Below are 14079 nucleotides of genomic sequence, written 5' to 3'. Positions count from 1 at the left end.
AGACGTGCACTTGAGCTATTGTTTAAATATTGCCAAAAATCTATTTGCGCTGCAGATTTTATTTATTTAAACCCATATTTCTGCAGGATCTATAGAGAGGAGCAATATGCAGATGCAATTAAACCTAACCATTTGTTTTTATGGACTTCATATCTCTCCATAGTAATGTCTCCCAGAGGTCTTTGGGTCCATCTCTACAGGAATTCAAAGCCACATTCCAACAGGCTGATTTTAGGGTGATTTACCATTCAGTAGCCTATTTATATGGACACAGGGGACTCGAGCCGTGTCTGATGTGTGGCTGCTGTGTTAGCCTTTGACCTCAGACTGTCTGGAAGGCCACGGTGACAGAGAGTCAAGGTCAAGAGGAGAGAGGGGGATGGAAATGGGGCGTATAGGCAGCATCTGACGGGTGGAAAGGCTCCCTGTCTGGGAGTGCAGAACCCAGACAGTCCCAGACGTCTATCTGAGGGGACACAGTGTCGTGTGTGAACCCCTTTAGATCCCCACGTCCTAGCCTGTCTGTTCCCACTCACCTCTGTGGCCCTGGAGGGGGGAACAGGGGCCGCCGATGCCTCGAGACTGGCGGGATGATGGTTCACACCCTGGAGGAGTGTTTGAGCCACACAGACTGTGAATACCGCTAATCCTTTAGATAACAGATAAACACGAACCCCACGGCTTTAGATCTTCCCCCTTTTATTTTACAATCTGCTCGTCTGTCTCACTCACATAAAAGTTTTAATCTTCACCTCAGACAGCGACAATCATCTTCCCAGAAGCTCTTAATGTGCAGTTTGTGGCAATTATTACACTACTTATTAATATCTGTTCATCCTGTCATTCAAAATGCTCTTAAACCACAACTGTGTGCATATTGGCTTTAGTTTTTTTATTCAGTTTCTACGTAAGATTTAGTTGTGTACGTAGGATTTTACCGCACATTATAAAGGAAAATCTGTACATTTTGAAGCTGGTATTGGAATGTAGGCATTTGTACACAATATGCAGTTTTATATTAAACCTTTCAACCTTTTTGACTTCTGATCCCTTTTTTAAACAACAGCTTTTATTGCAATTTCTTACCAAGATTTATCTCCTCTAAATTTACTTTAAATTAGTCTTTGTGAACAAAGTGGATATAGTTACCCAATTTCACATAAAAAAAGCAAAATTTGAGTCCAAGCCAAACTTTCATTCATACCACAATCATGTCTTGATCCCCCAAATTTATCTTGTGACCCTTTGTAGAGGCCTGACCCTCAGGTTGGACAACACTGGATTACATTAGCGAAGTCTACCTGAAGTTACAACAGTAAAATGCTGCTTTTACTCTGATGATCAGTATTAAAAATCTCATAATGCCATAAATAATAACAAGCATGTACTTTTACTGAGTGTAGCCCTCTAACTGATAAATGTCTAATAAGTTCAGCTACCTGATCAGAAATGCTTCAAATTACATCTGCATCTCTAAATCCTTAATCTATATTGTTCACTTCTAAAGTTTAGCTGCATGACACAAGGTCTCACTTCATCCAGTGTTTGCAGAACAGAGGTTTCAATATCAAAGTTGTGTTTCAGTTAAGCTTAATTTAAAGTGAGCTCAGACAAACTTTCCTTCAGCAGCTGAACACAAAAACAGCCTTCCAGTGCCTCGCTTTGAACACACATTACTATAAAGGTGAAACATCTATTAAGAAAAGCACATTTTGGACAAGAGGTGAGCTTTAAACAGAACTTTTTAAAAGCCTTTTGTACAGTTTTCCACTGGTGCTACTTCAGCAGCATCCCCAGGCAGGCTCCGACTACATTACTACAAGCTGATTGAACATCTATGTGCAGAAGCAGCTCCCTCTACAGGTATGAAACGGTGCCACTTTTATGGTGGCAGAAATGCCCCCAACCCTCTGTTCAGCCTGCCAACCAACCAACCAACCAACCAACCAACCTGCCATAGACACATATACACACACTTATCCAGACACACACACACACACACATTCACGGTCACAGATATAAGGCCCCCCAGACCTCCCGGGTGATCCGCAGTGGAGCGTGTAGCCACCTGTCAATCACCAGATCTCGGCCGCCTTAAGAGAGACATTTCGTCTGGGACAACGGCAGCCCGTCCCTCCCCATACATTCTGCCTCCCCTAGCAACCATCGCCGGATGACTGAGAGGCTTTGTCCCCTCACAACGGGAGTCCACCATTGAACCCAGAAGCCCGTAGCAACCAGAATTAGAGGGTGCCAGAAAGGGGTCTTTTTCTGTGAAACTGGGGGTGAAAGCTCTGTTCTTGTCCCTACGTCTGGGATTCATATCACGGGCCTGAATGGCGTCCCCTCCTCCTTTTAAATGCTGGTGTAACGGAGCGTATGAAGGGGCTAGCGGTGAGCGGATAGGATCATGGTTAATCTGCTGTTCCTCTCCACTGTGGTCCGATAGGGACACTTAAGCAGCCTCTGTGGCGTGGGGAGGCCCGGAGATACCTGCGGCGGAGCAGAGCTGGGAGGTTCGGCAGCAGGTCGCAAACAGTGATGGACGGTGCTGGAAGAAGCACTGAGATCAGTTACTCAAGTCAACAACAAAAAGTCCAGCTTTCCACATTCCTCAAATGTACTTAAAGTTTAAATAAAAATACTGGTCCTGAAGGGAAAAAAGGCTTCTATGGCTGCTCTGTTATCATATATTGATTGCTTACACTGATGCATTTGTGTGCATGCGACATTTAGCATGTGTAGTTGGTAAATGTGGAGGTTCTACAGTCCTGCAGTGGAGTGTTTTAGTCCAGGAGTTCCCCGCTTAAGTGATGTTCAATGCAGAGCCATTTTAAAACAGTAAAAGCATCAATACCCCAGTCTGAAAATATTCAATTTTATAATAAAGTGCTGCGTTCAAAATGTGACTGACATGCACCAAAGTAGCATCAGCAAAATGATTGATTGTCAGAAGAGGTATAATATATTGCATTACTGTCTATTATCAATGGTGCAGTCACATGCTTGCAGGATTTCACTGCTGCTTCTAAACAGCTATACATATGGTTGGGTGTTTTTTCTATAATGCATCATGTTTCATGAACTGATTTTTTTGCATAAATAATCTGTGACAACCGCTGACCATCGCTGTTAAAGAAATGCAGTGTTGCAAATATTATAATATTTACCTCTGAAATGTGGTGAATACGTACAGAGCAGCTTAAAGATATTGCAATAAAATATCTCAAATTTAGGTTTGGTTACTTTCCATCACTAACTGGGTCACAGAATAAATCTGAGGGTCATTAGATGCTGCAAAATGCACATTTGCAGAAGTGCTTATATATTTTTTTAAACCATTGCCTTCGACAAATTGTCTTAAATGCAACGATCTGAGAAGTTTAGAGGGCGAATTACACGACCGAGCCTGGTGTAGAAATCTGGAGTGTGTCAACTAAAAGCTGCTGACTTTATAGGCGATCGCACGTCAAACAGATTGGGGGCCACTGGTTTAATATTTAAAAGTATTTATTAGATTTTATAAGCTGATGGTGCGTGCAAAAATCTTACTATGTGTGACTAACAAATGCTGTAAAAAGAACAGAACTCCTGGGATGCAGCGGAGTGTAAAACTGCAGAAAATATGTAAAAACACGGGACAGGATTGTCTAGATCTCGGTGGTCAGAAACATTTTTGAAACTCCTGCTGAACGATCACCTTCAGGGGATACCGAAGCTGCACAACGTGTGAACAGATGAAGTATAGAGAGAAAAGGGGCTTGAATAGTTTATGAACAGTTTTATGGACTTGTGGTTACTTTGAAAAGCGCTTTTACTGCTCCCTTTATAACCGAGCGAACACGGACCCCTGAATACTATCCGGCCCACTGTAGATCCTTGTAACTGTAAAGTGAATTCAGGGAAAATTTTACTGCAGAGTGACTGACAGATATCTGTAAACTGTACGACTCCGACAAGTACGACATAATCACCATTAGACACGGTAAGTTGTTTTCCTAGAATAATAGTAAAAAAAAACCCCAATTGAACAAAAAGCCAAATAGCCACAATCAGGTGCTCCACCGCTACGACCTCCCACGTTGCATTTAGCCCTGCAGTGTTCTGTACATTTTACATTGCCACGTATAGAAGATTACAAACTAATCTCAACCTACAAACAACATCGCTGGCATGCAGAGAAAACATGCTTTCCCTGGTATGTTCTTTATCATTAATGAGCGTCTCGGCGGCCCCCTGTATGGGAGTATGTTTTGTGCAAACTCCCGTCCTGCACCCTCGTTCCCACCCTCTCCTCCCCTCCACCTGTCAATCAAGCATCATGATTGAGCCCGGATGGTAGGCAAGTCAGTCACCGGCAATGAAAGTGAGGCCTCCCTCCCCCCTTTCATGCCCCCTTACGTCCTCAAGTTTTTCCATCTCACCTTCTCTGTGGCCTCTTGGTCCCTTTCTCCTCCCCTCCTATGGCCTGTACAGTTTCACCCCCCCCTCCCCTCCATGTGGAAGTCACATCTGTGGCCAGTGAATGCCCAAAGGCCGGTCTTTAAACGTGGGTTTCTCGACGCCACGAGGGCCGGGCTGCCTCAACCTCCCAGAGAAAAGGCCCGGCATCATTCTAAAATAAGTCTGATTTAGTTTTAACAGGCCTCCGCATTTGCCCTTTAAGTGGTTGATGAATAAACATGAGCAGAGTTGGGGCGGGAACGGCATGGGGGTAGGATGAGAAGAGGCCCAGTATATGTGTGTGTGTGTGTGTGTATGCATTGGGTGGGTGAGGGGGGTATCGAGGGCAATAGGGGGAGCCTTTCTTCCCAGCAGGGCTGCATCTCGTTTAATTGGAGCACTTGTGGCACCATTACCTCCTTTACTCAAACACGTTACTGATGACAAAAGAAAACAGCGCTAAGCCTGCCTTTGTTAGCGAGGAGACTGGATGAGGAGATGGATTCCTCGTTGCTACTCATGTGTGGGAATCATCCACACTCCCACCATGAGCTGCTGCTGCTGCCGCCGCCGCCGCCACCGCTGATGCTGCTGCTGCCGCCTTCGTCCAACAAAATGCCACAGACAGGTGGGCAGAAGACGGATAGCACATGGAAGTCCCAGCCGTCATCAGAAAAATGACGAACAGAAGGGCCGCTTATCAGATGCAGAAATAAACGTGCGTGATGGAATTATATTTAGTATCTGTACACCATCTCGTTACATCTCTGGGTGGATTGCTTCCCTCGGTACCGCACATTTCCACCCATCAGTGTGCAGAAAATAGCACCAACAAGCAGCGTGCCCACTGTAGGAATCCTCCCGATCAGCCACTTTTAAAATGATTGACTCCAGCATACGTGTTCAGGCCTGTCGGTGACCTTGCTCCTTTGCTAGCCTTTGACACAAGGTCACGATGATAACGCAGGTCTTTAGTGTCGTTTTGGTCACCACAGTGTCCCGGGAGAGCAATAAGGCAGTGACCTTTACCCTCAGTCCGACCCCCGCTCAGGAGGGGACGCTGAGGGGCTCTTGAATGAGGTAAAATAAATGACCTCCTTTGCTTCTCATTTGGTAAATCTTGTACATTTAATCCATTGTTTTGTGTAAAATGTTGATTTCTTAAAGCGCTGGATTAAATAGCTTTAAAAAAAAAAAAAAAAAGTACAACACACTTTATGTAATTACAACAGTTTATTAATAATTCTCAAATAATTTTCAAAATTACATTACAATTAAACCTTTCAAAATAGTATGACAAATAATGTGCTGTGTACAATGTCTAAATATACAAAGATCAGCTGGTGACAAAATCTTTTTGCTTGCAGATCGACAATGTGGATAAAAATATCACATAACACTTTACTTTAACCTCATGTTTAGCATTTATCAGCAGTATTTAAGCATTTGTTGAGGGGTTTGTGACACATTGTAGTTATCATAAGTGTATTTATCAACAACTACTGTAAGCAACAATAATTGGAGATAATAAATGACGATATAAAAACACTTAAAATGAGCTACACTTGAGTGTCTTCTAAACCTTTTATTCAGTGTTTGTGTATTAAGGTAAAGTGTTACTAAATATTCATTATCTCACAGCATAACTTAGTTAAAAAAAAAATCTCACAGCTTTTATTTTTTTTTAAATCCATAATCAGTCACAGGATAAATAACTCTCATTGTAAAAATTCTCAATGAAGACACACAGAAGTTCATTTAGGTTCTGTTTCAAAGGATGAGACGTGACTCTGGAAATAAACGCCGAACAAAAGGAAGCCGAGAGCAAAACCCGTTTGAAAGTTCTGCGTGTTAAAGCTCCTGAAAGTGCAACTTAAATTGTTTTGAAGCAAACATAATACAAAAGGTGGTTTTAAATAAGGATAGAAGTTACGATTGAGGGGAGTTTTAGTCCAGCGCTGAGTCATTACAATTGAAGACGAGTGTGATAAAGGTGGAGGCTGATGAAGATGGAGGCCTAAAGTCAGTTCTGTTCCATGGTGAAATTTGACTCCGCTCTGGAAAACATGTAATTACATAAAGTGTGAGAAAACACTTTGTAGAACTTGTAGCTCATAGCGTATAAACTATATGTGGTTGCTTGCAGTTAAAAAGCCTTTTAGTGACTGAGATTTGGCCCGTAGACGTTCCTGCACTGGGTGGAACTAATCCGACAGGAATCAACGGGTCATGGTGTCTAATTGTATCATTTTTATTTCCTCTGTAAACACGACTTCTCTTCTGTAACTTCAAGGTCACTTTGAAGAGCCAAACAGGTGCAGCCGTGCTGTCAAACCGTCCCCCCTCATCAACAAACTGCACAGGTGAGCTGCACGTGTTAACACTGAGCACATGGATCAGTTCTTCATAATCCGGCCCGCACCGACTGGTGGAGGCAGCGTCCGTGTGTCTGTGGTGTCATGATACAACCACATCCTCACCTTGTGTTCGCACTGTATTCAACACTATCAAAAGATATTGCCAACAAAGGGCAGGACGTGCCAAATTGGGCTCTGCTGCCACCAAGAGGACACTGAACGCAACATGGTCCCTCCACAACAAAGACAGTAGCTGCATTGTGTGCTCGCTACGAAAGCGGCACACGACCAGAAACAAGCACATACTTACACGTCTTTGTTTATCGCGTGGTTGTTGTACTGCAGGACCGGTGGGACGCTCTCCTCGTCTTCTGGCAGCTGCAGAGAGTTAAAATATACAAACAACTGTCAGCAAAATGTGAGATTTTATGTTTGCTTGTTATGTCAAAAAAAAAAAGGGAAAATTGTGAGCAGTGTTTTTTGTAAACACAGTCGATTGAATGATGGTGGCATATTTGGTGATGGTTGGAAAAAAGAGCATCGGGGCAAGAAACACAAAACAAGGAAATGTTTCCAACCTCAAATATCATGAAACCGCACCCGTAAATCAAAGTCTGCGCACAATTTATGTACATTTAGCTCAAATACTTGAATCCGTTTGAATATTTTCATCATTTGTCAACCCCTCAAAAGCACCATTCAAATTAAATCAGTCAAACATGTATATTCGTTTGATATCTTGAATTCATTTTGTAGCTGATCCGATAAGCTATTCCCATAGAAATCTCTTTGTAAATGTACACATCTGTGGCTCACCTCCCAGTAGGGCTCATCATCAAAGCAGTTATCATCTGCAGCATCTCCCCAGATGGGTAATCTTAAGATAAAACCTGAGAAGAATACGATTAAAGTCATTGTTCCAACACACACTGTGCGTAAACACACCTGCCTTATGCAAACGCAGCAACATCGCACTTATTAACAAACAGTTATTCTGTCCAACTAATGGGTGTTTGATAGGCCGAGCAGAGGTGTGTTCCCTACCGACGAGGATTCCTCCGCCTACACCGAAGCAGATAGCCACACAGAGGCCTGCCGCCTGGTGACCGCCCTGCTTTGTGGGAGCCATGTTTTTATATTCACCCTCGAAGTCAAAGGTGTTAATCAGCCTTTAATAGAGAAAAAAAAACAGAGAGGGAGCTCACCATGTTGTCCTCTCAGAGCAGAAAACACACAGACATTCCTTCTTGTTCACTCAATGCTTGATCATCTTTAATCCGTTTAATAAAGAAAAATAAAACCACTTCCAGCTGGTTTTATGTTGGGGAGTGGGTGAAACTCACCCTTCAGCTCCATAAACCGACTCTGATGCAGCTGCAGCGGTAATGGCCCCCACGATGCCGCCTATGACTCCTGGCATCGCGTGGAGGTTGTGGATTCCACACGTGTCCTGGATCTTCAGGTATTTCTCCATGAACGGCTGGAAGAAACAGAAGAGGGAGCTGCTGATGAAAAAACACAACCTTGTTTGACTTGGGATTAAAACAGACGATTACCGACTATAGAGCAGCGAAAACAGTAGTGGCAGATTTAGGAAAACACCCTCTGTGCTCTTCAATCAGCAAATGAACACGAAGAGAAAACATTGGGCACATTTTCATATGGCTGGAGTGTTACCCATTTCCAGCTACGTGCTTGTAAACAGCAGCTTATCTCATAATAGGTAGAACACAATGAAACAAGAGAAACCCTATACCGTGAGGTAGATATATCCCAGCGTGGAGATGATACCGCAGCAGAACCCAACGATAAGAGAGCCGTAGGGCATCAGCATGAACTCTGCTGCTGTTCCTACTGCAACGCCTCCAGCAAGTGTGGAGTTCTGGATGTGAACCTGAGGAACAGACACAGAAAATTAATAACAGGAGGATATCATCTGAAGTATGCATTTACTGAACGATGCGTATCAGTTGGATTGCTGAGGTGGGACAAAAGTCATGCAAGTCGTGGTTTAACAAATATACACATCTCACATTATCACATCCATCGCCCATAATCACTTTATTACTTTGCGTTACCATGTCTAGTTTCCCGTGCTTCTGGAAGAGGCTGGAAATAGCCACAGTGGTGAGCACGGTGGAGGCCAAAGCCAGGTAGGTGTTGATGGCGGCTCTGTGCTGCCCGTCCCCGTGATCCGTGATAGCTGAGTTGAAGCTGGGCCAAAACATCCACAAGAAGAGGGTGCCTGTGCATAAAGCAGAGTGGAGATAGTGGTGAAACTAATACCTCCAGATTAAAAGGGAGGTATTATGAGAGTAATACAAAACAAAAAAAAATCTCAGACTATGTGCCGTTATCTACTAAATCAGGCCCACCAATCATAGCAAAGACGTCTGAGTGGTAGACCGAGCCCTGCAGACGGCTGCTCTGGTCCAGGTTCGGCCGGTAGAGCATCCATGATATGGAGAGACCGTAATATCCTCCGAACGTGTGGATCACCATGGAGCCTCCAGCGTCTCGGGCCTTCAGGAACAAAAGTGTTCGCATTAGTTTTAGGTGCAGTGGTTACAATAAGTATGCTATTAAATATTCACTTAAAAACATAGTGCAAATTTTAATATCTTGCATAATGAGCAGCTATTTTGAGTTTCTCTCCGTTATTCTCAATTTTCTATTGTAAGAAGCAAATTCTGAGTTGTTTCCACCCCAGCTGAACTCCTGTAGTGTCATGTCAGAGTCTGTGAGACTATAAGGACGCTACTCAGTTGTTATTTGCAGCTAGATGGTTGCATTCATTAGAATTAAAAAAAAAAAACTTAAACAATGTACACGTCCGACATCCAAATATGTTGCAGCATTTAGTTATGTGATTCCACGTTAAGAATTTAAGGATATCTGTAACAACAAATGCACAAGTCTGACTACTACATCCCATGTTTAAGTGGAGTGTTTATTTAGTTATAACACGAATGTCAGCAAAGCCACATGATGCTCTCATCTTTAGTGATACAGTCGAGCATTTTGCACTGTTGTATAATATATATGTTGCCATAACTTACATGTATGAGATCCAGGATGATATATTCCTCCACAGCGAACAGTGTGATCCCAAACAACGTCAAAACCATCAGCTGGACTGGACTGACTTTACCCAGCACTGCCCCGTAGGCAATTAAGCAGCCGGCCACGCAGAAATCTGCATTGATGAGGCTGAGGAGGACAAACAGGACAAGGTCTTATTATTTCTGTGATATTATTCAGTAAGCGGGCACGTTTTAAGTTACAGTATTCTGAACCAATGTTAAACACATCTAGCTCGCCTTCTTCTCTTTCCCTTACACACTCTTAGGTGAGCTCACTTATCATATCTTTTGACAAACAGCGGCTTGGCTGCACTCCAAAAGTATCATCGTTTCTCATCAACCTGTGTTTCTGTTTACCTTCCAAACACAAACATTAAATCTAACGTGCCTGGAAATATCCTTGTATCCGTCAGACTGGTTTTACCGCCTCATTTTTCTCTTCTGGAAACCATGCAGGTGGAAACATATTCCCACAGGACAATAATTAAACTAAACATGAAGAACTGAATGATGTCACCTGCTATACATTTACACAGGTGTGACCTTTTATGTAATATGACCGAGTCACAAGTTCCCATTGCTTGTTGTATACCAACATCATATTGAGTAATAAGAAGGGATCCTTTTAAATCATAGGCTGTGTAATTGAATAATTACCTCTCAACTCCAATTTTGATTTTCCCATCGGTGTAATCCAGAGAGTGGAACCAGCCCTGCATCAACAGCGCCCACTGGAGACCGAAGGCAGCAATGAGGAAGTTAAAACCGACTGCACCGAAGCTGTAGCGCTTCAGAAACGTCATCAGGAAGCCGAATCCAACAAAGATCATCACATGCACATCTTGGAAACCTAGCAGAAAGACAACATGAGGATGGTGACAGGCAATGAAACTGTGGGGGAAAAAAAGAGGAGGGAAAAGTAGAGGGGCTCGGGCAATAATGTAGAATCAAGCACTTTTCGTGTGGTGGTGTAATGTTCTCTACTTCTTGGTGTTAATGTCCGCTCTCAGTGCACACAAACACAAATCAGGTGTAAGTAAATGTTTTCAGGGGCTGCCTGTGTGTGCTGAGTTATACCCACTGTGGTAAAATCCATGAGCGAAAGGAGAAGGTGAGAGGAAACGTCTTCCAGTGTGATCCAAGCAAATCAGAAACAACAAACCATCCAAGGTTGAGAAATCAAATAAATATTTGGGAATCGAAGGATGCAGGTAAAGGTACTTTTCCTCTGTCATGCTGGGATGTTTCCTCTCTTAATGAGCATTTGTCAAGGCACTGTGGTTTCTTGTACAAGAGCAGATAAAAGAGCTTGAAAAACATTTTTAAAAAACTAGGTTATTATTACTATTATGCTTATTCTTGGTTTATTTCATATACATTGTGTCTCTTGATGAAGTTTGACTGTATATCAGACAAAAATGCACCATATGAACAATCAGCTGTGATACCCTTACGCCACAACACCTGGTGTCTTCGAAATAATTACTTACATAATTATGATTGAATCGATGTGACGGTGGAGAAACCGTATACAGACAGTTTGCTTTCAAAACATGTCGCCGCTGTGCAGGTTACATGAGGGCACGTACGCCAAGAGGGCCAGATCACGTGAAGTCGACTCAAGGACGTTACAGCGTGTATTTACCGTCACTTGGTCATTAGATGTTGATATGTTATGATGATACCGAGTTATGTCACGATACCTATACAGGTACAAACCCCTGAGGGCCCACAGGAACTAAAAATATTCCAACAGACATGACTGCGGAAAACATGAAGAAGGCAGCTTTACATTAATACCTTAGCTAAATCACTTATACACCCAGATCCATAAGGTAAACACTTGTGTATAAATAACTGTAATTACAAACTAAATGCTTGATTTCCAACTAAGCAACTCAATCTGCCAAGCAAGGCTGTTAGATGTGGTTGAAAGTTGCAGAAACAAAAAGTTTGTATATTAACATTTGCTAAAACACTATACACACATTCAATCTGAACTGATCTGTTGTTGTTGTTGGAAATTAACATTTACAGCAACAAGCAGAACAGGCGGTTCTTTCTTGTGAGATTGCTCAAATGATATCTCTTATATCCAGTTAACAATATGTGGATACCAGCATCGACCAGACAGTATTATTTACAAATGAAACACCGCAACTTCCTAAAATGTCCCACGGAACAATGGGTTCCCACTGTACCATGAAACACTATAGTTTCCACTGAAATACTGTATTTGCAAAGAACAACTATGTGTAGTAAATATGATAACACATCGGCGTGAATGCTTTTTTTTTTTTTTACAGTCAACAAAGGCTTCAGATGTTTCTCACTGTCCTGCTGTCAATACGGACAGTGGACGCTGCGTTGAAAAACAAGGCCTCGGTGTCACGCACTAAACTGTGTCAGCATGTACATTTATCATCTGACATTCAACACCACATGTGAGATGGTTTTGTGATAGCCTGACACCGACACCGTGGGTTGCTCGGTTAATGTACAATACGCTACCACACCCAAACAATACACTCTCACACACACCTTAATATTAAAATCCAAAAAATCTATATGGCCGAAATTAGACTTTTTTTTTTTTTCTATCCAGACAAAGACATGTCAGCTGTAGTTAAACTGGAAAAAAAAACCTCAGGGGTGTCAATCCACAAGGGAAATATGGGCCTGCGGGTGTCAGCAATGAAAGAATAATCTGAAAGGTCAACACAATCTCAGAACTAATATCCACTCTGTAACTCAAGAAAAATAAACAGTTTATTCTAATGAGAACAGATCAGTTACAGTGTTTGTAAAATGATTTTAAAAAACAAACATTTAAATGTGCATAAATGTGGATAAATCTAAATATTAATTAATGGTTTCAACACAAGTAAAGATTTAAACACTTCTAGATGAACAAATTAAGAGGTAAAAGTGATAATTCAGAAATCTGAAGAGCACATTAGAAAAAGATGAGAAAACATCATCACTTACTTGGATATCTGAAGTAGAAGTCATTCTCAATGTCACTTGCTATATTTTTCTCTTTTTTGTACTCTACCCAGTGTGCGTCTGCTTCCTCGTTGTATCGAATAAAAACTCCAAACAAGATGATCATGGCCGTCTGCCACACGAAGCAAACCGCTGGAAGACTGAGGCGGACGTTAGTGTTTTTTGGACGGTCGCACATCTCCCTGAAGCTCTGAACTGCACCCATTGTTACTTTAAAGCTTTTCCCGTTTTCTAAGGTGTCTCTGAACGGCTGAATTATTCAGGTGAGCCGCCTTCTGCAAAAGTGACAGACGCTGTCGAGGCCTGAGCATCTTAAGTTCAAGGTGGGAGTCAACTCCAAAGACACGAGCACAGCCCCTCCCTCCACATGGACTGTACTTGACTCCTCTCAGCCCCTGAGGACACGTGCTTTGCTCATGTTTAGATGTAAACTATTTAAATCTAATGGTATGTTTTAATAATACATTTTACATCTTGAATTTTGAATACACAATACTGCAACATCAAATTCTTCTGCTAGTGTAGATTTGTGATCAGGTGAAATGTGCCTCGTATCCTGATCAAACTGGAAAAATATGACACCACATTGTATAAACAGATTGGTTGTACTCTTCTTCTTCACAAGCTTGATGTCAATTAGTGATTACTTGTGAAATAATCCTAGAAACTCCTCTCTTAATGCAAATACTCTTTACATGTGAAGCAAAAACTGTCATTTCTGTAAAACGCATGAAGCATGTTTCTTTAGCAAATATACAGACAGACTTTTACAGTACTTGTGATTTAAATTTTTTTTCTACTTCTAGTCACTGAGAGGAGACGGGCTGCTCCTGTGAAGCATTAACTGTAAATAATGTGTATGTGTGCTGGGCCCCATTAGAAAGATGCAAGACAGGTTTGACTCAGTCAACCGTCAGAGGCGTAGAGTTCAAGGTTGAGACAAGTGTCTAGCTTTGTTTTTGTTGTTGTTGTTATTAAAAAAAAAAAGAAGCAAGTCCAGGCTTTTTGTACAGTCAGATTGCAATATTGTGAATTCTACTTGAATTCAAGTGTTCAAATAACTGAAAAAAACATGAAAAGTTAAAACTGTAATAATCAACTTGCATCACTTAAAACTATGCCGTTTAGTGCCATATAAAAATACTTAATATGCATTATGATGAACATTTGTTGAGAAACAGAAACTAAAA

General features: G+C 41.9%; 1 protein-coding gene across 1 annotated transcript; it reads right to left on the bottom strand.

Moving 5' to 3' along the window:
- Window positions 1–5657: 5657 nt before the first annotated feature.
- rhcgb (Rh family, C glycoprotein b) lies at window positions 5658–13094 on the bottom strand. The gene is made up of 11 exons (XM_008275874.1): window positions 12872–13094; window positions 10541–10733; window positions 9860–10010; window positions 9176–9323; window positions 8879–9045; window positions 8557–8694; window positions 8144–8280; window positions 7845–7969; window positions 7617–7690; window positions 7111–7178; window positions 5658–6500 (listed from the first exon to the last, which is right to left on the bottom strand). The coding sequence occupies exons 1-11, from the start codon at window positions 13092–13094 to the stop codon at window positions 6467–6469; spliced, it is 1458 nt and encodes a 485-aa protein (XP_008274096.1). The 3' UTR covers window positions 5658–6466.
- Window positions 13095–14079: the final 985 nt, after the last annotated feature.

This window comes from Stegastes partitus, unplaced genomic scaffold (assembly GCF_000690725.1).
Source record: "Stegastes partitus isolate 25-593 unplaced genomic scaffold, Stegastes_partitus-1.0.2 Scaffold60, whole genome shotgun sequence".
NCBI classification, from domain to species: domain Eukaryota; kingdom Metazoa; phylum Chordata; class Actinopteri; family Pomacentridae; genus Stegastes; species Stegastes partitus.
Note: the sequence above shows the minus strand (reverse complement) of the source record. Positions and strands in the feature narration are given on the sequence as shown.

Excerpts from the sequence above, each read along its gene's own strand:
- rhcgb (XM_008275874.1), bottom strand. The coding sequence starts at position 13,094 with ATGGGTGCAGTTCAGAGCTTCAGGGAGATGTGCGACCGTCCAAAAAAC. Across the intron at positions 10,011-10,540 it reads ATCAAAATTGGAGTTGAGAG|CCTCATCAATGCAGATTTCT; the intron begins GTAATTATTCAA and ends TGTCCTCCTCAG. Across the intron at positions 9,046-9,175 it reads AGACGTCTTTGCTATGATTG|GCACCCTCTTCTTGTGGATG; the intron begins GTGGGCCTGATT and ends CTTTATGCACAG.